The following is a 26,392-nucleotide window of genomic DNA, read 5'->3' on the forward strand; positions in this document are numbered from 1 at the left end:
CCTGAGGAGATGTGACCGAAGCTTATAATTATAAAGACGGCAGATTGGTGATATGAGCTTACTTACCAATTCCCAGAGCATCAAAAAGAGGAAGCACCCCTGAAGAGACTGATCATTTGAGGAGGAACAAAGGGAAATGCCACTTACATGGGGTGAGGGGTCAGCAAGGGCAAGACATTTGTGAAACCACTGCCTCCAAGCCTGATGACTTAGGTCCATAACTGGCTTCCATGAGTTCGAATTCGTGCATGGTGTTAACACATATATGCTGAATCTAAAAAAAAAAAAAAAAAAAAGGTTCTGAAGAACTTAGGGGCAGGACAGGAATAAAGACGCAGACGTAGAGAATGGACTTGAGGACACGGGGAGGGGGAAGGGTAAGCTGGGGCAAAGTTAGAGAGTGGTAGTGTATATATGTACATATATACACTACCAAATGTGAAATAGATAGCTAGTGGGAAGCAGCCACATAGCACAGGGAGATCAGCCCGGTGCTTTGTGACCACCTAGAGGGGTGGGATAGGGAGGGAGGGAGGGAGACACAAGAGGGAGGGGATATGAGAATATATATATATATATAGCTGATTCACTTTGTTATACAGCAGAGACTAATACAACATTGTAAAGCAATTATACTCCAATAAAGATGTTAAAAAACAAACAAATCCGTGCATGGAATCCTGATAATCCCTAAGTGTCTCTGTCTGAGAGACTCCTGGGCCAGGAGTAGTTTATAAGGTGTTAAATTTGGGGGCTTCTATCTGTCCCACTGGGACCCTTCCTGCTCTTCGGTGCGGATATTGAAGTAAACGGAAAGGAGGGGCATACGTGGAAAACGCAGCATTTCCTCTCAGATGCCAGGTAGTCATATCCAAAGGTATTGAAGGAAGGCGTACGGGTGAAGAGACTGGTCCTTTCCTAGTAGTATGACTTAGGCAACTGCTTAATTTCTCTAAGCCTCCGTTTTTCCATCCGTCAAACAAAACAAATCCCATTTAGGACGATTTCCCAATCCTGACAGGGCCGGGCCGGAACGGTAGGAAGGTGGATCAACAGTCCGGCCCCAGCAGGCTGAGGAGCCGGCCTAGGGACACGCCCCCCCGCCCACCACTCCCGTACTCCGATTGGTTCTCTTCGGAGGGGCGGGACCGGCTTGCCCGAGGTGGGCGGGGCCGGTAGCGCTGGGCGAGTCCCGTAACGCTGGGCCAGCCTTGGGCCTCCTAGGTCGCAGGGCTCCGGACTTTCGAAGGGGTCACCGCCATGGCCGGGTGTGCCCGTGGGTCCGCGCGTGCAGTGCTCGCCTTCCTGCTGGCGCCCGCACTGGTGGCCCTGCTGGTGGCGCCGGCGCAGGGCCGGGGTGGCCGGGGCCACGGGGACTGGGGCGCCGCCGAGCTGCTGCCGCCCCGCGAGAACGCGGCGCTGGTGGCTCGCTTCGTGACGAACGTCTGCGACTGGGGCGCGCTGGCCACCATCTCCACTCAGGAGGGGGTGCGCGGCCGGCCCTTCGCCGACGTCTTATCGCTCAGCGACGGGCCCCCGGCCAAGGGCAGCGGCGTGCCCTACTTCTACCTGAGCCCGATGCAGCAGTCGGTGGGCAACCTGAAGGTGAGCGGGCGGGGCCGTGTGGCTCCGCGGGCCGGAGCGCGCGCGAGCCTTTCGACTATAGCTTGAATTATGCCTGCGAAGGAGAGCCAGCCTCGTAGAGATAAGAATTTGAACCCATCCCAAACCCCTGCCTCTTCTCTCCCGCGTTGGCCGGGCTGACATTGCAGCTTTCCAGTTGTTGGGCAACTAAATACCAGGAATTTCACACACGCCCTCGCCACCGCGCCACGCACTTGGGGCGAATTCTTTACCAGCACCTGGAGGACTTCTCAGCCCTGAGTTGTCTTGGGGCATGGTGTCTCGTTAACTGGGCTCTAATTATTAAAAGTTTTACTGGGTGTAGAGGCTGTTGGGTAGTTTAGCACTTTGTATAAGTGGCTTCGGGATTTCTCTTTGACACCGCTTCTTTTGAGCCAAGGATTTTTTCTTCAGCAGCATGAAGCCAACAGACAACTTCGTGAATGATTATTGCAGACTTTAGGCCTCGTGTGCACATGAGCTTCCCCGTTAGGGATCGGACCTTTTGGAGGGCCATGTTCTTACCCTTTGCCCACCATTTGGGGCAAGGCCAGGTTAACACCTCTCTGGTGACCCCTGCTGTGTCACGAGCAGTGTCACAGCTTGGGAGACTAGAGCCATACTGAGTCCAGGAATGGAGCCTGACTTGGGGAAGGTTCTTTTGACAAAAGATCACAGGTTTGAGGTTAACACTGTTGATGGAGATAAGATGAAAGAAACCTGATATTTGCTGAAGCACTCACCGTGTGCCAGGCTGACCTTTCCATTCATCTTCCACTCATTGTCTCTTTTAATAACCTTTGAGGGGGCTGTTGCCATCCTCATTCTGCAGATAAAGAACTTGAGGCTTAAATAGGTTATGTAACTTGCCCAAAGCCTTTGGCCACACTTGAATTTCACCCCAGATCCATCTGCCTTCAAAACACAGGTCATAGAGTGGTGGCCCATGAGCTGATCAGGCCCACAGACAGGTTTTCTTTCGCAGAGTTCTGTTTTGTTTTTAATAAATCTGAATTAATTATCAACATTCAAAAATGGAGATTGCAACTAAACGTCTAAATTTCTAACTTCCTGAAACATTGGAAGCTCTGTGGCACTGGGGGCCTGCATTCTTTGAGCAGAACCAGAAGCAGCTGCCTCCTTAGCCAAGACACATACACCCCCATTCATCATTTTCTTATTCCCAGCCCACTCTCCTCCACCCCCTTAGACATTTGCCCAGAGCAAGCTCATTCCACTCCCACCAGTGCTGTTCAAACTTGGCTGCAAATACAGTCAGCTGGGAAGACTTCTAAAAAGGCAATTCCAAGACATTTCACTAAAAACACATTTTATTTAAAAAAAAATCCCAAATCCCTCCCTGATGCTTCTAATATTGGGGGAGGGCAGTGAGAACCACTGCTATACATGAATATATTTAAACTTTTGCTGATATTATCTTCCTCATTTTAGGAAATGTGGAAACTCAAACTCAGAGGTGCAGAGACTCACTTGTGATTAGTCAGCTAATGGCTGTCAGGTGGAACTTGAGCTCAGGTCTTTGACATCTCTAGAAAAAGGCAGTGGTGAGGCACTTACCCAGGATTTCAGGTCCGTGATTGCAGTGAAAAGGCATGGCCATATCAGAATTAGTCTGACTCTGATGCCGTCGATTAACCAGTCAAAGCTGGTTTCTGCCTTCTACTTTTCCCCTCCTTCTGACCTCTGTCTTCTTCCTGTCTGCCCTTGTGTACGCTACCCACCAGATTTACATGAACAAAATACCACTCAGCATTGCCGTCTGCCCAGAAACCTTTAGCAACATCTGGCTGCCTAGAGCTGCATAGGATTCACCTGGGTGTTTGTTAAAAATGCAGATACCTGGGCTGGGAATGGAGCCCAGAAATCAGCATTTTAACAAGCTCTCCAAGCAAGTGGTTATTGGAAAGCACTGACAGATGCCAGCCTATAAAATACAATCTTGACTCCTTAGCTTGGAAGTGAACCACCCTCACTACCCCCAGCCCCCGACCTCCCCCCACCTTGTCCCCAACCCCCTTCCCTCAGAAAGCCTTTCTTTCAAGCAAATTGGATTTTCACTACTCACAGTCGTGTCTTACACTTTCCCAGTTCTGTGTTTTTGCAGTTACCATTCCCTTTACCTTTAATACGTCTTCCCACTTTTGTGCTGATTTGCCTATCTTATAAGGCTTTCTAGAGTTTCCATATCACTCCAGGCTATGCTGACATCTTCTTACTGTGAACTTCAAATACACTTAACTGTACCATCACTTGGCAATTAGTTATGTGCTGCTTTTTGACCTCTTCTGTGTCTTTGTGTTGCATTTTTTTTTTTTTTTTTTTTTTTTTTTGCTGTACGCGGGCCTCTCACTGCTGTGGCCTCTCCCGTTGCGGAGCACAGGCTCCGGACACACAGGCTCCGCGGCCATGGCTCGCGGGCCCAGCCGCTCCGTGGCACGTGGGATCTTCCGGGATAGGGGCACGAACCCGTGTCCCCTGCATCGGCAGGCGGACTCTCAACCACTGCGCCACCATGGAAGCCCTGTGTTGCATTTTTAAAATTTTATTTATGTCTGACTTTTCAACCAGATTATAAACTTACAGAGAAGGGAAAGACCTTATCTGAGTCTCCCCCTCCCCTATTTTTGGTCTCCTATAGTGCCTTACCTAATAGTTTGTCGACAGCAAATATTTGGCCTAATGATTCCAAAGAGATCTCTTTATGACTCACTGTTTTGATGGGTCACTGTGAGATGGCACAATTCCCCACACAAGACACTTGGGGTTTAAAACACTAAATACAGCAGGTGAATTTTACTGTAATCTGTCAACAATGCGTTTTATGAAGCTGATTTCTGAATAAGAAAGAGATAGAAATTTTGCTTGCATCACATTTTTAATCTAAGAATTCTCTTATTGCTAGAACAGCAGCTTCTCCAGTTTTGAAATCACATGACAGTTTCTGCTAGCATAAGATAACCAGGAAGCATGATTCAGCTACTTTCTTGCTTAAATTGTACAATTAGCTAGTTGAGCCACTGTGGTATTTTTATGCACTAGTTTCACATTAGTCTAGTCCTTTAGTTCTTTCAGTGAAGACTAGAGATCAGCCTTGTATTTGGGTGGTACTGTAATTATAATTCATCTGGTGAATATGGGACAAATTAAGAGTTTAAGAGAAAAAAAGTGTTAAAATAATTCTTACCAAGTCAATTAACTTTAAATATGAAACAACCTCCAACACACCTTTTTTGGAGAGAGGGTAAAGATCATTCTCTATCCAAGTAGTAATTTTCCCAAGTGGAAGGTGGTATTTTCCAATTCATTTTTTCATGGAAGAACGGTCAAGCTCTGGGGACGGTATGCAACTTGTGAAATTTATTACCTCTCCAGAGACAGTATTTCACATGAGAGGTCTTCATTTTCTCTCTACAGGAGAATCCATATGCTACGCTGACCATGTCTTTGGCAGAGACTAGTTTCTGCAGGAAATATGGATTTGATCCCCAAAGTCCCCTCTGTGCTCACATAATACTATCAGGAACTGTTATCAAGGTAAATAGTTATCCTACAAGAACAGATACTTGTTTTAGAAGAGCATCATGTTATTAACAATGAAGGAAGAGCTATCTTAGAATAAAATAAAATTGATTTGTGGTTGAGATACAGAGTTAGAATATGTTCTAGTATGTAATTTCATGAAAGCTAACAGTTTTAATCAGTTGCTTTCATATAGGTGTTCAGTAAGATATTTATGAGGAAAATGAACTATTTTTTGAAGCCGAACAGATATAACAGCTATTAAGTGCATATATGAGGAACATCTGCTCAGCCAAAGTTTATACTCCTGACCATGTTGTACATTGTACAATATTTCCCATGTTTGGGTTCCTTGTCTCCATATTTTAACAGTGGCTTAGAGCAGAGAGTGGATTTAGTAGGTTAAAAGGGGAGTATCCATTATTAAATACTAGAAATGAATTTAGTTTGGGGTGAGTGCTAGAGGGAAGAGGTTAAATAAAATCGTGGGAAGGGCAAAGGGCGAGGTGTCATGGGAACTGATCTGATCGCCAAGCAGCAGACCAGCTTCTTGACCTTGTCAATCATGAATACCTCAGATAAGTTTTGTCTGTGGTCTCAAAATTCTATGTGGATGCATCTCTAGAGTTGAGTGTCCTTCACTGGCAAGAGAAAGAGGGGCTGCAGATACTCTTGAGTTCCATTGTGCTTCTTCTAAAGACGTTTATCCTTTGTGTACACTCATCTACGTGTTTAACATGTGCATGTAATGGGATAAAAGTGCTAATGTTACATAGCATAACCACCAGTAGCATTTTATTATAGCACTTTGTGCCAATTACTCTGATAGCTCAAAATTGCTATTTAGCAGTGAAAATTGGTACTCATGATGGTTTCCCACTTTATTATAGTATGTGTTATCACCAACATTTGAAATCTCCATTGTTCTCTGCATTTCTTCAAATTTCCTTTACTTCCTCTCTTGATTCCTTAAGATCAGAATTTATAGTAGATTTAAAAAGTTCTCAGCACAAGGGGGAAAAAAAAAGATGAGAAAAAAATTGTGGCTATGTGTGGTGATGGATGTTAACTAAACTTGTGGTGATTATTTTGCAATGTATGCACATATCAAACATTATGTTGTACACCTAAAACTAATACAATGTTATATGTCAATTATAGATCGTTAATTTTAAAAATAAAAATTAAAAAAATCAGGATTTATAACTAAATAAACTCTTTAGGATTTGTGGAATGCTAGAATCACACATTCTTAACAGCCAAGAAAACAAAATGTCACTGCTATGAGTAGGTTTATTTTACATATGTCTTTTAGGTGAGTGAAGCAGAAATGGACGTTGCAAAGAATTCATTATTCATTCGACACCCTGAGATGAAAACCTGGCCATCCAGCCATAATTGGTTCTTCGCTAAGTTGAATATAACCAATATCTGGGTCCTGGACTACTTCGGTGGACCAAAAATAGTGACGCCTGAAGAATATTATAATGCCACATTTCAGTAAGTATTTACATGTCTTTCATCCTTCTAATATTACAGCCCTTTTAGAAGGTCCTCAACCTTCTAAAGCAAGGGGGTCTTAACCATTTCATGTACCATGGATCCCTTTGGCAAGCTGGTAAGGCCTACAACTCCCCTAGGAATAATATTTTTTAAATACATAAAGTACACAGGATTACAAAAGAAATCAACTATATTGAAATACCTTTATAAAAATATTTTATAAAATGCGTGGTGTAGTAATACGTTGGCTTTTTAATGAATATGTTAAATAAAAGGTCTAGTAGCACATCCATAACTTTTCTGCACTTTCCGAGTAGTGAGAACTGAATATATTAAGACATCTACAGCAACTCTACCATGATGTGAGAGTATCTGCGATTTCTATATTTCCGTTGCTGGCCGTCACAGATACACTGTCACCACTGTGGTTTATTGCCTACATTCATCATTGAAAAGAATGATACATTTCAGTTAGAGCTTAATGAAAATGAAAACTTTTTTCCATCCCAGTTTTTTCCCGTCACAAACCCCCTGAACTCTATCTACAAACTAGGACACCAGGTGGAGATTCTATTATTTTTTCTTTTTTTTTGTCCGCACCCCACGGCTTGAAGGATCTTAGTTCCCTGACCAGGAATTGAACCTGGGCTGTGGCATTGAAAACGTGGAGTCCTAACCACTGGACTGCCAGGGAATTCCTGAGACCCCATTTTAAGGCTATGCTTCTGGGGCCCTGGGTGGAGCCCTGTTCTGACCCGTGATGGCATTTTCTCATGAGAATCAGACCCGGGTGCTTCCAGACCATGAAGGATCTACATCGAGTCCGAGCACGTGACCCCTGTCCCCTCAACCCCGAGTCCTGTGAGCACCTGTGGAGGTGTGTGGTGTATCCTGCCAGGAAGTGGATACTTAGAGGGAAGGAGTCATGGGAGAGAATGAACGAGAAGAACATAACCTATAGATGGGAAAGGGACAGGAAAGAAGGGTCTGATCAGATTCTTTGAAATTAGGTCAGGGTTCAAATGAAGGAATACAGGGACTTCCCTGGTGGTCCAGAGGTTAGGACTTCGCACTTTCTTCAGGGGGCCTGGGTTTGATCCCCAGTTGGGGAACTAAGATCTTGCAAGCTGCGAGGCATGACCAAAAACAAACAAACAAACAAAACAAAACAATCCCCCCCCAAACAAATGAAGGCATACAAGGGACTGGTACTTTCCCCAGGCGACACAGGTCACTCTGGCATGTCTGGCAGCCTCAAGGTCTAGCGGATGGTGAAGACGATAACAGTAGCAGTAGCGTTTGTTGAGCATTGCTGGCTGGTGCTGTACTGGCAGCTTTACATGTCTGAACTCACTGAACTCTCACTGCAATCCTATGAGTTAGGTAGTGTTTTTCTTCATTTATGAGATAGAGAGCTGATGCACAGAAAAGAAACTGGCCTAAAGCCTTACAGCCAGTGAGCAATGGTGCTGGGATGCAAACCCCAGCATTTTAGCTCCACAGCCCTCAACTTGCTTCTAACCAAGATGTTTTGCTGCCCCTCTGGTTACCTTACTGGCAGCTGGCCAGGCTTCAATTCCAGTGTAATTTAAACACTTTCTACTTGTAACAGACTGGCTGCTGTTTGTGGAGATTAGGGTGACATGCTAAGCTAGACCTGTAGGTTGCAGTTCAGGTTTGGGTTAAAATTCTCAGCATTCGTTTATTCTGTCTTATTCTATTGTGCAACAGTTCTGTGGTGAACTATTGACTTTCCACCATGATTGTAAGTCTCTTCACAGCAAAACTCAGGTTTTAGTTTTGGTTTTTCATTCCAAACTGGACCTAGGACAGTACATGGCACAGAGCAGGTGTTTAATAAATACTGGCTACTTGTCAGGCTGATCCTTTGAGACAAAGATTCTCAACTTCCTTGTTTGAATAAAGAATCTAACAGTCATGGTGTTTATTCCGCTGCCGTGCATGCAGGAGAAGAGGCCTGGGCCAGTGATTGTCTCCTGGACACGAAAAGCCATCTTACTTTATAGGAAGACAGAGGTAGCAATTACAACATTATGGCAGGACAACAAATTATCAAGGAGGACAGACAGTAAGATAATAGGCCTGCTCTTTGAGGTTAAAGTTCACTTTTACAGGACATAACAATCTCTGAAGTACAGTTATCTTTGTATAAATAATATGCCCGAGGGCAATGCTTGCTTTAATAACAAAATAAAACTGGGTTTTCCCATAAGTTTCCACGCCGAATAAGTGAGTAAAATAGATAAATTTGAGGTTCCCACTTAATTATCACAGACGAGTGGGCCTTTTCTGCAGCTCAGAGATAAAAGGGAGCACTCTCTCCTGTCCTTCTGAGAGGAGGACAGAAGACTAGCCCAGGGTGTGACCCCTCCTGAGACAGGACTCCAGAATCCTAGGAATGGGCAGTGACTTGAAGGTGACCTCGAACAGGTGCCTCTGACTCCATTTCAGAGTCCAGGAGTGGGTGCCCCACCATCCCAGCCACCAGGTTTGCCGTCAGAACTGTTCAGTAGCCCAAGAGAGTATACAATAGTCCTTGCCTTGCTGGACTCATGTCGAATGGAAGGTTGATGTTCACCCAAAGTATTTGTGCTCATGCTTGAGTAAGCAGTTCTCATAAGTATCAGCAATTGCTTCCTCTCACCGTGAAGTATGAACAGCAGGCCTCTGGGCTGCCCACGTGTTCCCTGGCAAAGACAGAGGTGATGAGAGGTCACAACCTACAAGCCTGCCCGCTCTCCCTTACCTGGAGCTGGATTTCCTGATGGCAGTGGTCGGGGCCGCAACAGGAAAATGGGTCAAGGTCACTTCCCCGGCTGGATGCTGGCTGATCGCTGCTCTTTTGCCCTGATGTTCAGGACCCCTTCTGTTCTCAACTGTTTTTGTCTTTTAAATCTTCAGATATTCTTGAATGAGATGATCACAGCAGCCACAGCTGCTGATGAATGTTTCATCCCAGCAGCGTTTGCTAAGTGAGTCAGCATAATACTTGGAGAGGAGGAATGATGGCCGAGATGAAGATTCCTAGCTAGGCCTGACCCTAAACCAGAACTCAGGAATCTGCATTTTAGCAAACTCAGATGATTCTTTCCTTTTTATTTTTTTTTATTTGCAAATCATATATTTGATAAGGGGTTAATATCCAAAATATATAAAGAATTCATACATTTCAATAGCAAATAAAACAAACAATCCAATTATAAATGGGCAGAGTATCCGATCAGACATTTCTCCAAGAAGACATACATGGCCAGGTACATGAAAAGATGCTCAGCATCACCGATCATCAGGAAAATGCAAGTCAAAACCTTAATGAGATATCACCTCACATGTGTTAGAATGGCTGTTATCAAAAAGACAAGAAATAGCAAGTATTGGTGAGGATGTGGAGAACAGGGAACCCCTATGCACTGTTAATGGGAATGCAGATTGGCGCAACCACCATGGAAAACAGCATGGAGATTCCTCAAAAGCTTAAAAACAGAGCTAACATATGTTTCCAGCAATTCCATTTCTGGATATTTATCTGAAGAAAATGAAAACCCTAATTTGAAAAGCTGTATGCACCCCATGTTCACTGCAGCATCATTCACAATAGCCAAGACAGGGAAACAACCTGTGTCCATTGATGGATGGATAGAAAAAGAAAATGTGATTGCTGTATCTCTATATATAGATATAGGAATATTATTCAGCCATATAAAAGAAGGAAATCTTGTCATTTGTAAAAAAATGGATGTACTTTGAGGGCATTATGCTAAGTGAAAAAAGTCAGAGAAAAATACTGTATTATATGTGGAATCTAAACAACAAATAAGCAAACAAACAAAAAACCAAAGCAAAGCAAACTCATAGGTACAGAGAACAGATTGGTGGCTACCAGAGGCGGGGTGGGGTGGGGTGGGTGAAACAGGTTAAGGGGGTCAAAAGGTACAAACTTCCTGTTATAAAATAAACAAGTCATGGGAATATAGTATACAGCATGGTGACTATAGTTTATAATACCATACTGCAGATTTGACAGTTACTGAGTAAGTAGATCTTAAAAGTTCTCATACCAAGAAAAAAAATTTTTGTAACTCTGTGTGGTGATGGATGTTAACTAGACTCCCGATGATCATTTTTCAGTGTATACAAACGTGGAATCATTATGTTGTACACCTGAAACTAATATGTTATATGTCAATTATACCTCAATTAAAAAAGAAGTGATTGTATAAGTGTTCAAAGATATAGATGCAGTGTGGCATTTTTTTCTTTTCCTTTTAAATAAATCTTGTATTTAGACCTAAATCTTTTTTTTTTTTTTTTTTTTTTTGGCTGTGCTGGGTCTGTTGCTGTGTGGGCTTTCTGTAGTTGCGGTGAGTGGGGCTACTCTTCGTTGCAGTGCGTGGGCTTCTCATTGCAGTGTCTTCTCTTGTTGCAGAGCATGGACTCTAGGCATGTGGGCTTCAGTAGTTGTGGCGCTTGGGCTCAGTAGTTGTGGCTTGCGGGCTCTAGAACACAGGCTCAGTAGTTGTGGCACATGGGCTTTGTTGCTCTGCGGCATGTGGAATCTTCCCAGACCAGGGCTTGAACCCCTGTCCCCTGCATTGACAGGCGGATTCTTAACCACTGTGCCACCAAGGAAGCCCTAAACTTTTTTTAAAAATATTTATTTATTTATTTATTTGGCTGCACCACGTCTTAGTAGTGGCATGTGGGATCTTCGTTGCTGTGTGCGCGATCTTCGTTGTGGCATGTGGGAACTTTAGTTGTGGCATGCGGGATCTTTTGTTGTGGCATGCTAACTCTTAGTTGCAGCATGTGGGATCTAGTTACCTGACTAGGGATAGAATCCGGACCCCCTGCATTGGGAGCACAGAATCTTAGCCACTGGACCACCAGGAAAGTCCCGTGGACTTTAATTTAAAGTATTAGATTTTATACTCCCATAAAGATGTTAAAAAAAAAAAGCATTAGATTTTATATTATGGAACATTCATATAATGAACCACAAAGCAGTCATTGGAAGTGATGTAATTAGACATAGACATGTAAAGATGATCACAATATATTAAATTTAAAAATCAAGTTACAAAATTGTATGTGTCATAAATGCCATTTAAAAACATATAGTAAAAATAACATACTCTAGTAATAGAAAAAAAGTTCTGGCAAGACACATTAAAACCTTACAGTATATAATTCAACAATAAAAATATAATTAATTCAATTAAAAAACAGGCAAAGGATTTGACATATGTATGAATATTAGTCAGTCATAAAAAAGAAGGGAATCTTGCCATTTGCTACAACATGGCTGGACCTTGAGGGCATTACGTTAAGTGAAAAAAATCAGATGAAGAAAGACAAGTCCTGTATGATCTCACTTATTTGTGGAATCTAAAAATAGAAATAAAAAATTTAAAAAAATCCCCAACCCTGAACTCATAGATACAGAAAACAGATTGGTGGTTGCCAGAGGTGGGAGGTGGGTGGGGGTGGGTGAAGTGGGTTAAGGGGGTCAAAAAGTATAAACTTCCAGTTATAAAATAAGTCATGAGGATATAATGTACATAATGGTGACTATAGTTAATATAATACTGTGTTGTATGTTTGAAAGTTGCTAAGAGAATAGATCTTAAAAGTTCTCATCACAAGAAAAAAATGTTACTGTGTGCAGTGATAGAAATTAAGTAGGCTGGGGTAATCATTTTACTATACATACATATTTCAAATCTTTATGCTGTGCACCTGAAACTAATATAATGTTATGTGTAAAATAAGCATAATACAAAATATACAGTTAGAAGGAGCAGCAAGAAATATGAAAATCTGAAGGAAGGAGAAATTACTTCAGAATAGTGGGATTAGGGAAGGTTTCATTGGAAGAGTTAGCATATGAGTTGGGCCTTTTAAAGGTAGCAATTTGATATGTGTGAAAGGAAGAGACAGTATGCTAGGCAAGGGAACAACGCAGATTTAAAAAAAGAGCAAGGAATTGTGAGATAGGGTCAAAGAATGGTGTTTAGTTTCACTTGGAGGATGGGAGAAGGTAATTTCAGAAGGTAGGTTTGGGCCAGTTTGTAGAAGACCTTGAGTATGAGATTAAAATGCATATATTACTTTGGGTTAGGAGAGAAGGATGTGTATGCTATTTTATGGTATGAGTGAAATGACTTCACCCACAGCGTTAGTCAGGAGGGTCCCAGTTATGTCTCTTACGTTGTTAAGAGACGACATTTAAATTTCAGTGGCTTAAGAAAACAAAAGTCAAAAGTTTATTTTTATATATGCAAATTCTGCCGTGGATTTGGGCAATTCTCCAGGACAATTATCCTCTGTGTGTTGGTTGGCTCTGCAGTCTGGTCTCTGTGGACCCTGTGGCACCTCCATGTTAACACAGGCTTCCACAATGGCTGTTGCAAGAAAAAAGTTCTGAAAGGTTACCCATCTGGAACTAAGTTACTTTGTTCTAGATGCCACACACGCACTGCTTCTGCTTACAGCTCATTGGCCAGACGAGTACCGTGGCCCTTCCTAATGCAAGCGGGGCCTGGGAAGTATGGTCTCTGTGTGTCTGGAAATGGGGAGGACATGGATACTGAGGAGCCCTAGTAATGTCCACCACACCCAGACTTGCAGAAAATCACTGTGATTCAGAACAAGATTGTATTTACAAACAAAATAGAGATACGTAAGGTTTCTAGTACTCTATTAACAGAAATTTCCCCATCTGTTGCATTTACAACTTTCAAATGAAGGAAATATTATTCACGGTTTATCCACCCACAACACATAATGAGAGGAAGATAGCTACTTATTTCTGTAGTCTGTCTGTTATTATCTCTAGGGCAGCATAAATTGGTGTATGTTGTATGGGGCATAAGCTCTGCCGACACACAGCTGACACCTTACTTGGCTTCAGCTGCAAGCTGCAGTCTAGCCATTATAGACCACATCTTCCAAAGGACGCCTCCTCATCAGAATGTGATGAGAGAGAAAGCCATGCTTAAGGAAAGAAGAACACTGATGTAATGTGTATACACACAGTCGCCTGTATGTGGTGTGAACATGTTACACGATCTACATAAACGGAAGATATTTTGAGAATGGAATGTAGAGCTAGTATGGCTTAGTCAAAAGTAGTACCTGAGCTTTGGAGTCAGAGATCAATAAGCTACAATCCTAACTTTATGAACTAATTGCTCTGTGACTTCCAGCCTCAGTTTCTCATCTTTTTTTTTTTCACACACACACTGTATTTTATTTTTACAAGAGATAAATAAACTGACACCAACCATTGTAAATGGATGACTGCAACAAAAGCAACAATTATTGCAATTACCAAACACGAAACACACTCATACTATGTCATAATATTGACATTCAGTCCAGTAATCCTCCACTGTAACAACAGCTCCTTTACTTTGCAGTGAAAATTGATTTGTATATTTTTTGCCTCTGAGTCCTTGTGGGATTTTTTTTTTATTCAAACAAAGTCACAAAAATTATAATCATCCTCATCAGTTCACTCAGTCCCATGTAATTAATTTTTTTAAATCTTGATCTTTTGTTAGCACTTTTATGAATTCATCAGTTTTCCATTAGAGTTCTGAAAATGCTTATTCATTCAGTTCAGCACTATAGTCAGTTACCAGAAACCTGTACTTGTCAGAGTGTTTTCCATGAATTCCTTGAAGATGAAACCCTTTTATAGGAACATTTTTGCAAAAGCATCAGAGTACACCCAGAACTGTCTGTAAATGACAAAAGACTTAAAAATGAGCACGGTTAAAGATTTGATGAAAGTTCATAATAATGCAATTGACAAGGAAATTTAGTTATTTCTGAGATATACATTTTAAAGTAATTACTAGAATTATGGCTTATAATACCAGAACATACAAGATTTTTAGGAATTTCATGTAATGTCTAAAACATTTATATTAACATAGTTCCATACAAATAACCCAAAGAAAGTTTAGTATTATTGTTTGTTTGTTTGTTTTTTCATACTGCAGGTTCTTATTAGTCATCAATTTTATACACATCAGTGTATACATGTCAATCCCAATCGCCCAATTCAGCACACCACCATCCCCACCCCACCACAGTTTTCCCCCCTTGGTGTCCATACGTTTGTTCTCTACATCTGTGTCTCAACTTCTGCCCTGCAAACCGGTTCATCTGTACCATTTTTCTAGGTTCCACATACATGCGTTAATATACGATATTTGTTTTTCTCTTTCTGACTTACTTCACTCTGTATGACAGTCTTTAGATCTATCCACGTCTCAACAAATGACTCAATCTCGTTCCTTTTTGTGGCTGAGTAATATTCCATTGTATATATGTACCACATCTTCTTTATCCATTCCTCTGTCGATGGGCATTTAGGTTGCTTCCATGACCTGACCATTGCAAATAGTGCTGCAATGAACATAGCAGTGCATGTGTCTTCTCGAATTATGGCCTTCTCTGGGTATATGCCCAGTAGTGGGATTGCTGGATCATATGGTAATTCTATTTCTAGTCTTTTAAGGAACCTCCACACTGTTCTCCACAGTGGCCGCACCAATCCACATTCCCACCAACAGTGCAAGAGGGCTCCCTTCTCTCCACACCCTCTCCAGCACCCGTTGTTTGTGGATTTTCTGATGATGCCCATTCCAACTGGTGTGAGGTGATAACTCATTGTAGCGTTGATCTGCATTTCTCTAATAATCAGTGATGTTGAGCAGCCCTTCATGTGCTTCTTGGCCATCTGTATGTCTTCTCTGGAGAAATGTCCACCCAGGTCCTCTGCCCATTTCTGGATTGGGTTGCCTGCTGCTTTAATATTGAGCTGCATGAGCTGTTTATGTATTTTGGAGATTAATCCTTTGTCCATTGATTCATTTGCAAATATTTTCTCCCATTCTGAGGGTTGTCTTTTCATCTTGTTTATGGTTTCCTTTGCTATGCAAAAGCATTGAAGTTTCATTAGGTCCCATTTGTTTAGTTTTGTTTTTATTTCCATTACTCTAGGAGGTGGATCAAAAAAGATCTTGCAGTGATTTATGTCAAAGAGTGTTCTTCCAATGTTCTTCCAATGTTTTCCTCTAAGAGTTTTATAGTGTCTGGTCTCAAATCCATTTTGAGTTTATTTTTGTGTATGGTGTTAGGGAGTGTTCTGATTTCATTCTTTTACATGTAGCTGTCCAGTTTTCCCAGCACCACTTATTGAAGAGACTGTCTTTTCTCCATTGTATATCTTTGCCTCCTTTGTCATAAATTAGTTGACCATAGGTGCGTAGGTTTATCTCTGGGCTTTCTATCTTGTTCCATTGGTCTATATTTCTGTTTTTGTGCCAGTACCATATTGTCTTGATTACTGTAGCTTTGTAGTATAGTGTGAAGTCAGGGAGTCTGATTCCTCCAGCTCCGTTTTTTCCCCTAAAAACTGCTTTGGCTATTCGGGATCTTTTGTGTCTCCATACAAATTTTAAGATGATTTGTTCTAGTTCTGTAAAAAATGCCGTTGGTAATTTGATAGGGATTGAATTGAATCTGTAGATTGCTTTGGGTAGTATAGTCATTTTCACAATATTGATTCTTCTAATCCAAGAACATGGTATATCTCTCCAACTGTTGGTATCATCTTTAATTTCTTTCATCAGTGTCTTATAGTTTTCTGCATACAGGTCTTTTGTCTCCCTAGGTAGGTTTATTCCTAGGTATTTTATTCTTTTTGTTACAATGGTAAATGGGAGTGTTTCCATAATTTCTCTTTCAGATTTTTCATCATTAGTGTCTAGGAATGCAAGAGATTTCTGTGCCTTAATTTTGTATCCTGCAACTTTACCAAATTCATTGATTACCTCTAGTAGCTTTCTGGTGGCATCTTTAGGATTCTCTATGTATAGTATCATGTCATCTGCAAACAATGACAGTTTTACTTCTTCTTTTCCAATTTGTATTCCTTTTATTTCTTTTTCTTCTCTGATTGCTGTGGCTAGGACTTTCAAAACTATGTTGAATAATAGTGGCAAGAGTGGACATCCTTGTCTCGTTCCTGGCCTTAGAGGAAATGCTTTCAGTTTTTCACCATTGAGAATGATGTTTGCTGTGGGTTTGTCATATATGGCCTTTATTATGTTGAGGTAGGTTCCCTCTATGCCCACTTTCTGGAGAGTTTTTATCATAAATGGGTGTTGAATTTTGTCAAAAGCTTTTTCTGCATCTATTGAGATGATCATATGGTTTTTATTCTTCAGTTTGTTAATATGGTGTATCACATTGATTGATTTGTGTATATTGAAGAATCCTTGCATCCCTGGGATAATTCCCATTTGATCATGGTGTATGATCCTTTTAATATGTTGTTGGATTCTGTTTGCTAGTATTTTGTTGAGGATTTTTGCATCTATATTCATCAGTGATATTGGTCTGTAGTTTTCTTCTTTTGTAATATCTTTGTCTGGTTTTGGTATCAGGGTGATGATGGCCTCATAGAATGAGTTTGTGAGTGTTCCTTCCTCTGCAATTTTTTGGAAGAGTTTGAGAAGGATTGGTGTTAGCTCTTCTCTAAATGTTTGATAGAATTCACCTGTGAAGCCATCTGGCCCTGGACTTTTGTTTGTTGGAAGATTTTTAATCACAGTATCAATTTCATTACTTGTGATTGGTCCGTTCATATTTTCTGTTTCTTCCTGGTTCTGTCTTGGAAGTTTATACCTTTCTAAGAATTTGTCCATTTCTTCCAGGTTGTCCAATTTATTGACATAGAGTTGCTTATATTAGTCTCTTAGGATGCTTTGTATTTCTGCGGTGTCTGTTGTAACTTCTCCTTTTTCATTTCTAATTTTATTGATTTGAGTCCTCTCCCTCTTTTTCTTGATGAGTCTGGCTAATGGTTTATCAATTTTGTTTATCTTCTCAGAGAGCCAGCTTTTAGTTTTATTGATCTTTGCTATTGTTTTCTTTGTTTCTATTTCATTTATTTCTGCTCTGATCTTGATGATTTCTTTCCTTCTGCTAACTTTAGGTTTTGTCTGTTCTTTTTTTCCTCTAGTTCCTTTAGGTGTAAGGTTAGATTGTTTATTTGAGATTTTTCTTGTTTCTTGAGGTAGGCTTGTATAGGTATAAACTTCCCTCTTTGAACTGCTTTTGCTGCATCCCATAGGTTTTGGATCATCGTGTTTTCATTGTCATTTGTCTCTAGGTATTTTTTGATTTCCTCTTTGATTTTTCAGTGGTGTCTTGGTTATTTAGTAACGTATTGTTTAGCCCTCATGTGTTTGTGTTTTTTACGTTTTTTTCCCTGTAATTCATTTCTAATCTCATAACATTGTGGTCAGAAAAGATGCTTGATATGATTTCAATTTTCTTAAATTTACTGAGGATTGATTTGTGACCCAAGATGTGATCTATCCTGGAGAATGTTCCATGCGCACTTGAGAAGAAAGTGTAATCTGCTGTTTTTGGATGTAATGTCCTATAAATATCAATTAAATCTGTCTGGTCTGTTGTGTCATTTAAAGCTTGTGTTTCCTTACTTATTGTCATTTTGGATGATCTGTCCCTTGGTGTAAGTGTTAAAATCCCCCACTATTATTTTGTTACTGTTGATTTCCTCTTTTACAGCTGTTAGCAGTTGCCTTATGTATTGAGGTGCTCCTATGTTGGGTGCATATATATTTATAATTGTTATATCTTCTTCTTGGATTGATCCCTTGATCATTATGTAGTGTCCTTCCTTGTCTCTTGTAACATTCTTTATTTTAAAGTCTACTTTATCAGATATGAGTATAGCTTCTCCAGCTTTCTTTTGATTTCCATTTGCATGGAATATCTTTTTCCATCCCCTCAGTTTCAGTCTGTGTGTGTTCCTAGGTCTGAAGTAGGTCTCTTGTAGGCAGCATATGTATGGGTCTTATTTTTGTATCCATTCAGCAAGCCTGTATCTTTTGGTTGGAGCATTTAATCCTTTCACATTTAAGGTAATTATCGATATGTATGTTCCTGTGACCATTTTCTTAATTGTTTTGGGTTTGTTTTTGTAGGTCCTTTTCTTCTCTTGTGTTTCCCACTTAGAGAAGTTCCTTTATCATTTGTTGTAAAGCTGGTTTGGTGGTGCCGAATTCTCTTAGCTTTTGCTTGTCTGTAAAGCTTTTGATTTCTCCATTGAATCTGAATGAGATCCTTGCTGGGTAGAGTAATCTTGGTTGTAGGTTCTTCCCTTTCATCACTTTAAGTATATCGTGCCACTCCCTTCTGGCTTGTAGAGTTTCTGCTGAGAAATCAGTGTTAACCTTATGGGAGTTCCCTTGTATGTTATTTGTCGTTTTTCCCTTGCTGCTTTCAATAATTTTTCCTTGTCTTTAATTTTTGCCAATTTGATTACTATGTGTCTTGGCATGTTTCTCCTTGGGTTTATTGTGTATGGGACTCACTGTGCTTCCTGGACTTGGGTGGCTATTTCCTTTCCCATGTTAGGGAAGTTTTCGACTATAATGTCTTCAAATATTTTCTCTGGTCCTTTCTCTCTCTCTTCTTCTTCTGGGACCCCTATAATTAGAATGTTGTTGCATTTAATGTTGTCCCAGAGTTCTCTTAGGCTCTCCTCATTTCTTTTCATTCTTTTTTCTTTATTCTGTTCCACAGCAGTGAATTCCACCTTTCTGTCTTCCAGGTCACTTATCCGTTCTTCTGCCTCAGTTATTCTGCTATTGATTCCTTCTAGTGTAGTTTTCATTTCAGTTATTGTATTGTTCATCTCTGTTTGTTTGTTCTTTAATTCTTCTAGGTCTTTGTCAAACATTTCTTGCATCTTCTCGATCTTTGCCTCCATTGTTTTTACGAGGTCCTGGATCATCTTCAGTATCATTATTCTGAATTCTTTTTCTGGAAGGTTGCCTATCTCCACTTCATTTAGTTGTTTTTCTGGGGTTTTATCTTGTTCCTTCATCTGGTACATAGCCCTCTGCCTTTTCATCTTGTCTCTCTTTCTGTGAATGTGGTTTTTGTTCCACAGGCTGCAGGGTTGTAGTTCTTCTTGCTTCTGCCGTCTGCCCTCTGGTGGATGAGGCTATCTAAGACGCTTGTGTAAGTTTCCTGATGGGAGGGACTGGTGGTGGGTAGAGCTGACTGTTGCTCTGGTGGGCAGAGCTCAGTAAAACTTTAATCCGCTTGACTGCTGATGGATGGGGCTGGGTTCCCTCCCTGTTGGTTGTTTGGCTGAGGCAACCCAACACTGGAGCCTACCTGGGCTCTTTGGTGGGGCTAATGGCGGACTCTGGAGGGCTCGCGCCAAGGAGTACTTCCCAGAACTTCTGCCACCAGTGTCCCTGTCCCCACGGTGAGCCACAGCCCCCACCCCACCCCCCCGCCTCGGCAGGAGACCCTCCATCAGTAGCAGGTAGGTCTGGTTCAGTCTCCCATGGGGTCACTGCTCCTTCCCCTGGGTCCCGATGCGCACACTACTTTGTGTGTGCCCTCCAAGAGTGGAGTCTCTGTTTCCCCCAGTCCTGTAGAAGTCCTGCAATCAGTTCCCACTAGGCTTCACAGTCTGATTCTCTAGGAATCTAGTAAAATCAAATCCCATAACTGCGATTGCGCCGCTCCTACCATCTCACTGTGGCTTCCCCTTTGTCTTTGGATATGGGGTATCTTTTTTGGTGAGTTCCAGTGTCTTCCTGTTGATGATTGTCCAGCAGCTAGTTGTGATTCTGGTGTTCTCGCAAGAGGGAGTGAGAGCGCGTCCTTCTACTCCGCCATCTTGGTTCCTCTCCCAGATGATTCCTTAGTACACTAAAGTGGCTGAAATTAACTCGAGATCTTAAACTTTCAGATCAAAAGTTTCTCTAGTCCTTCCCTAGAATGAATTAACTTTTATGATTTGTCAACTCAGTTTAATGAAATAATTTTTCTTCCCCTCTCTTCCTCTCTCTAGGTGAAGCAGCATATGGCGAATTTAACCTCATGTGCGAAGTTTCTTAGGAAGTTTCATGCAGACTTAAAGTGCTTAATATTTCTTTATGGAAAGTTTCCCAGAATATTAGACAGTTTTCTTTCCTTGCTTGCATGTTTACAGAATTGAGATGGATTGTTACTGCATTTCTTGGAAGATGAGATTGCTCGATATGTTTATATATATTTTTGTATTTTGAAGCCATTTTCATAGAGACATGTCATTCATTATTATCAAAGAAGTTTTGTTCCATCAATTCCAAATAGTTTGCCAATGGTGCTTCTTAAAGAGGAGTGGGTACCAGTTTTAGATTGCCCATTGGCAGTTGAAAGTACTCAGGTACATGTTTTTAATTACTGAAAACCACTGTGCTGGGGAGAGGTGTCATGCCTCCACAGCTGCTGCCTTAGCCTGTGTTAAGGGCTTGGCTACTGTTACAGTGCACCTGAATAAATCTTGCCGAGACAAACAAACAGTGATGAAACACAAATGGAGCATCCCACTCATGGTCCATTTATGTCTGACAGTCCTGGGTGTTGTTGATCCAACACAGGGCAAGACTATTTCTTATAAAGAACTTTAAAAAAAGCTTTTGAAGTCTAAAGTGATAATTATCTAGAACAAAGGAAGTTCATAAAACTTCCTGAATTTGATTTAATCAAGGAAGTTCATAAAATTTTCTGAATTTGATTTCCCCAGCTAGGTGGACACTGTATAATCAGTTTCCTCCACTCAAAATACATAGACACAAGCACACTTTTTTTTTTTTTTTACCCCAAAATGGGATTGCGAAGAAAGAAGAGAAAGGAGGGGATTTTGTGTGTAATTTGTTTCTGGTGTTCTTTTCTAAGTTAAGTTAATGCAGATATGGACCAGTTCAAACCAGGGCCCAAATCCATCTCCCAGCCACTCTCTCTAGCTTTTTTTCTAATGCTACTCTCAACAATGAACTAAGCCTTCCTCAACTGCTTCAGGTCTCTAAATGGCTTCTAATGCTGTTACTACCTAAATCATGTCATCAGAGGGAAAACAACGTGACTTTTAGAAAAGAAATCACATTTCTTCAGAAGGGAAAAAACTGGTTGCTTTTATTACCTATATACATGATTTCAGAAGACTGTATGAGATCCTTCATAAAGAGGTGTGTCAGGAGTCAAGCAACTGAATCCTTAAATGGCTAAGAGAGAGGAAGTTGAATATGAGTTTGAAGACTACAAAATGAACTTATCTGAAATCGAGCAAACAGCTTCTCTTTAAGAAAAATGATGTACCTTAAACTTGGTAGAGTAGGTTTCTTATTCAAGGCATTAATAATTAAAAGCATTATTTTCATGAAATATGTTGGATTTATTTTCTTACACAAAGATGTTAATACTTATTACATGTTTTTTCACTGTCCACTGTTGAAACCCTTTTGTGTTTTTATTTTATAATCAACTTCTGACTGCTTCAAAGCTGAAAATGAACAATTTGACTCTTTCCTATTGGTAAACAACTCATTGTGTCTTAAAATTTGGGGATTGGCCAGAATGCAGCCTTTGTCAAGGATCTTCCCTCAGGGCCTTGGGTGCCAAGGTACCTTGTGATAGAATTAGGTTGAGAGTGTGTATCTGTATTTCTCCCTTTACCCAGTTATTGTGAGTTTTCTCTTCATCATTTGGTACCATGTAAAAACATTTGTATTCAGGTAAGATCCAATTATCACAGTACAGTGAACCACTTTTTCACGGAAGGTGCTGCAGATTCCTTTATAATTGAATGTGCAGGTTGTCCCCATTATGTTATGATTGACCACCAGAGGGCACTGTGGACCACTTTTTGTGCAGATGCCGGTTCTTGTACAGTAAGAACAAGAACTTATATGCAGGGATACGTTCCAAGACCACCCCTGCCCCCGCCCACCCCCACCGTGGATGTCTACGACCCAGGATGGTACCAAACCTATATATACTATGTTTTTTCCTATACATACATATGATAAAGTTTAATATATAAATTAGGCACAGTAAGAGACTATCCGAATTGCCAGCATCACTACTCTTGTGGTTTGGGACCGTTATTAAGTAAAATAAAGGTAACTTGAACACAAGCACTGTGATGCCAAGACAGTTGATCTGATAACCCCATTTTCTACTAACTGACGGGTAGTATTGTTATATACAGTGTGGATTCTCTGGATAAAGGGCTGATTCGTGGTGTAAGATTTCATCACGTGACTCAAAACAGCACACACAATTTAAAACTTACGAATTGTTTATTTCTGGGATTTTTCATTTAATATTTTAGGGCTGAAGTTGACCACTGGTAACTGAAACCGCCAAAAGCAAAACTGGATAAGAGGGGACTACGGTATAGCAGAGCTAATCAAGCCCACCATGGGTTGGGATGGGGGAGATGGCCTTGATGAGATGACCCTGGAGTAAAGGCAGCCTAGCAGGGCAAGAGGAGAAGCCGAGGCCTGGTCTCATGCTGCTGCCGATTGGCTTTCATGGATCTATTCCTCCCTGTCAAGTGCTTATGACCTGCTGCAGAACTGGGGCAGGGTCCTGACCCGAACCAGATAGGGGATGAGTGTCTTGGTTGGCGACTAGCTTTGGCCCAGAGAGCAAGGCAGGCCCTGATCAAGAAAAGAGAAAATCAGAAGTAGGAAGAGGGAGCAGCCAAGGAACCCCGAGCCACTGAGTCCAGGGGGCTGTGCTTGGTGGATGTTATCTTGGCCTTGGATCTCTGCTCAGCTGGTCAAGGCCATTTATTTATTTAAAATTTTATTTTATTTTATTTTATTTATTTTTGGCTGCGTTGGGTCTTTGTTGCTGCACGTGGGCTTTCTCTAGCTGCGGTGAGCGGCAGCTACTCTTTGTTGCTGTTTGCAGTCTTCTCATTGCGGTGGCTTCTCTTGTTGCAGAGCATGGGATGTAGACGCATGGGCTTCAGTAGTTGTGGCACGTGGGCTTCAGTAGTTGTGGCACGTGGGCTCAGTAGTTGTAGCACGTGGGCTTCAGTAGTTGTGGCTCGTGGGCTCTAGAGCGCAGGCTCAGTAGTTGTGGCGCACAGACTTAGTTGCTCCGCAGCATGTGGGATCTTCCCAGACCAGGGCTCGAACCCATGTCCCCTGCAGTGGCAGGCAGATTCTTAACCACTGCACCACCAGGGAAGTCTTCAAGGCCATTTATCTTTACCAGGCTGTGGCCAATAGTCATGGTTCGTTCTGTCTTTTAGTCCAGGTTCAAATTCCTTTCCAGTATGAGGTGGAGTGGGGAAAAGTCCTTTATGACATGAGGCAGGGCTCCATGAGCCAATGCATACATACTCTGATTGGAGGTTGTTCATGTCATGTTTCCCTTAGTAATATTCAGACTGAAGATCACAAAGTCGTTGAAGAGCAGACTCTACTTTCCTGTGGTGGGGCGTTTTCAGTTTTAGTACTGAAAAAAATAACGTTCTACTTTGTGTAAAACTGGTAGGTCAATATTTTTAGGGAAATTCCAAACTGTCACTTCAAAACAAGGTGCTCTATATATTTTCATCTGAGAAGACAATGATAACCTTTTTGGAATTAAGGGAGTAACCAGTAAAACTGTATCTTTTCCTTAGTTTTCTTACCTTACTATTTATTTATTTGTTTGCTTGTTTATTTATTAAAAGGAAACTTCTGAACCAATTGGTCCTTCATCCTTTTAGTTTTACCCCATTCTTTAATTAGTTTTATTTATTTATTTGTTTGTTTGTTTCTTTGTTTGTTTATGGCTGTGCTGGGTCGTTGTTTCTATGCGAGGGCTTTCTCCAGTTGCGGCAAGCGGGGGCCACTCTTCATCGCGGTGCACGGGCCTCTCACTATTGTGGCCTCTCTTGTTGTGGAGCACAGGCTCCAGGCACGGAGGCTCAGTAGTTGTGGCTCACGGGCCTAGTTGCTCCGCGGCATGTGGGATCTTCCCAGACCAGGGCTGGAACCTGTGTCCCCTGCATCGGCAGGCAGATTCTCAACCACTGCGCCACCAGGGAAGTCCCCTTACTATTTATTGTAAGATATATATTTTTGTGTGGAAGTTACACAAAATAAAAGTTTAAAAATGGATAATTTCACCAGCCAGCATGACAGCTAATATTTTGATGTGTTTTCTTAGAAGACACATCTTTGCTTCCATGAAATGTTTAAATATAATTAAGATCATGCTAAAGTTGATTGTGTATCACGCTTCCTTCACTTAATCATAAGCTTATGTTACTAGAAACCATGCACAAAGATGGCTTAGAATGGCTGCAAATATTTCACCAAGTTGATCTACTTTGGCTACCAAATAATGGTCTATGTTAGCACTCTGTTGCTAGTGACAGAAACCCTAGTCAAAGCAGTTTAAGCAAAAAGAAGAGTTCATTGATCTTACATTATTCCTTCAGAACTCGCTCTTCATCTCCTTGCTCCTCTTTCCACTGTGCTGGTTTTAACTACAGTCAGCAATCTTAGAGCAAAGAGGATGCATCTTTCCCAGCCAGGGGAGCCCTTCCTGAATAATCCCTGTGTCTGGGAATGGGGTTCCCTCATTGACCGAGACTCCATCCTATGTCTTCCCCTGCAGTTAGGGATTCAGCTCAGCACTCGTCAGAACCATGGGGACTGGGAGAATTTTGAAGTGGAGCTCCTGAAAGGAAAGAAGAAGTTATGGTCAGAGGTCAGCAGCCAACTGTGGAAGAGCCGGGGAAACTGTACTTTGACATGACAGTCGCTAGAGGTCCCTGTGGAACTGCATTGAACTGCCCAGGGAGGGTCGGCCCAGAGCAGAAAAATCCTCCCAAAACCTCCCGTTGTGGAGCCAGACCAGCTGCACCGCTGGAATTCCGGGCCCCCCTTTGTCTTTTAACCATCCTGCATTCCCCTTAAGCTGGTGACTGTCCTAAGGGACTGTAAAGGTCTAATGTGGGGACCCACCTGTCCCTCTCCAGCAGTCCCTAGAGGTGGACCCCCTTCAGGCTAGTTTCTGGGGCAAGAAAACACAGACCTATTTTTGGAGGGGGGGTTCCCCAAGGGCCAGGCTGGGCTTAGAGAGGATTTCCCAGCCAGCCAGCTGCCTCTGTCCCCTGCAAACTCAGTCAGTCCTTCCCCTTTGCAAGTGACAGAAGTGCGATCTGCATGGAGTCAGAGCGTCTCAGGCATAATCAGGGCAGAGTCCTGCAAAGCAACAGCCAGAACCTCGTATGGAAGCCTGGTCACCGGGCCTGCTCCTGGGTCAGTGTGGGTGACCAGCCAGGAGTGGCAGGATCACAGCCCCCAGGACACACCCTGTGCCTCACCCTGGTCGGGGGTGGGGTGGATGGGGAGATAACAGCTGGCAGGGCTGAAAGGGAAGGGGGCACTGGAGAGGCAGGAAGAGCGAAACCTAAACGTAAGTTCTGGATAGAAGACAACTTGGGAGGGGCATCTAGTCCAGCTCTTTCATCCCTTTTTTTTTTTTTTTTGAATGTTTGAATTTTATTTTTTAATTTTCTTTCAGGTTTCTGTCATCTATATTTTATTTTTAAAATTTTTATTGGAGTATAGTTGATTTACAACGTTGTGTTAGTTTCAGGTGTACAGTAAAGTGAATCTGTTATACATATACATATAGCCACTCTTCTTTTAGATTCTTTTCTCATATAGACCTTTACAGAATATTGAGTAGAGTTCCCTGCGCTATACAGGAGGTTCTTATTAGTTATCTATTTTATGTATATCTTTTTTAGGAGAAAAGTGTTTTACTTTTTTCATGTTTCAATTACAAATACAAATCAAGA

General features: G+C 41.6%; 1 protein-coding gene across 3 annotated transcripts; it reads left to right on the forward strand.

Moving 5' to 3' along the window:
• Positions 1-1,180: 1,180 nt before the first annotated feature.
• Positions 1,181-21,960, forward strand: CREG1 (cellular repressor of E1A stimulated genes 1). 3 transcript variants are annotated; one of them, XM_060091310.1, is made up of 4 exons: positions 1,181-1,605; positions 5,059-5,178; positions 6,479-6,663; positions 9,589-10,933. In XM_060091310.1, exons 1-4 carry the CDS (start codon positions 1,261-1,263, stop codon positions 9,596-9,598), a joined length of 660 nt encoding a protein of 219 aa, XP_059947293.1. In that variant the 5' UTR covers positions 1,181-1,260; the 3' UTR covers positions 9,599-10,933. The 3 variants fall into 3 exon arrangements, with proteins under 3 accessions (XP_059947293.1, XP_059947296.1, XP_059947294.1); XM_060091311.1 differs by lacking the exon at positions 9,589-10,933 and adding an exon at positions 20,606-21,960 and having other exon boundaries at positions 1,183-1,605; XM_060091313.1 differs by lacking the exon at positions 9,589-10,933 and having other exon boundaries at positions 1,182-1,605; positions 6,479-6,667.
• Positions 21,961-26,392: the final 4,432 nt, after the last annotated feature.

This window comes from Mesoplodon densirostris, chromosome 2 (assembly GCF_025265405.1).
Source record: "Mesoplodon densirostris isolate mMesDen1 chromosome 2, mMesDen1 primary haplotype, whole genome shotgun sequence".
In the NCBI taxonomy this organism is placed as follows: Eukaryota; Metazoa; Chordata; class Mammalia; order Artiodactyla; family Ziphiidae; genus Mesoplodon; species Mesoplodon densirostris.

Coding starts and splice junctions, on each gene's coding strand:
- CREG1 (XM_060091310.1), top strand. CDS start 1,261: ATGGCCGGGTGTGCCCGTGGGTCCGCGCGTGCAGTGCTCGCCTTCCTG. Junction 1,606..5,058: donor AGTCGGTGGGCAACCTGAAG/GTGAGCGGGCGG, acceptor TTCTCTCTACAG/GAGAATCCATATGCTACGCT. Junction 5,179..6,478: donor TATCAGGAACTGTTATCAAG/GTAAATAGTTAT, acceptor TATGTCTTTTAG/GTGAGTGAAGCAGAAATGGA.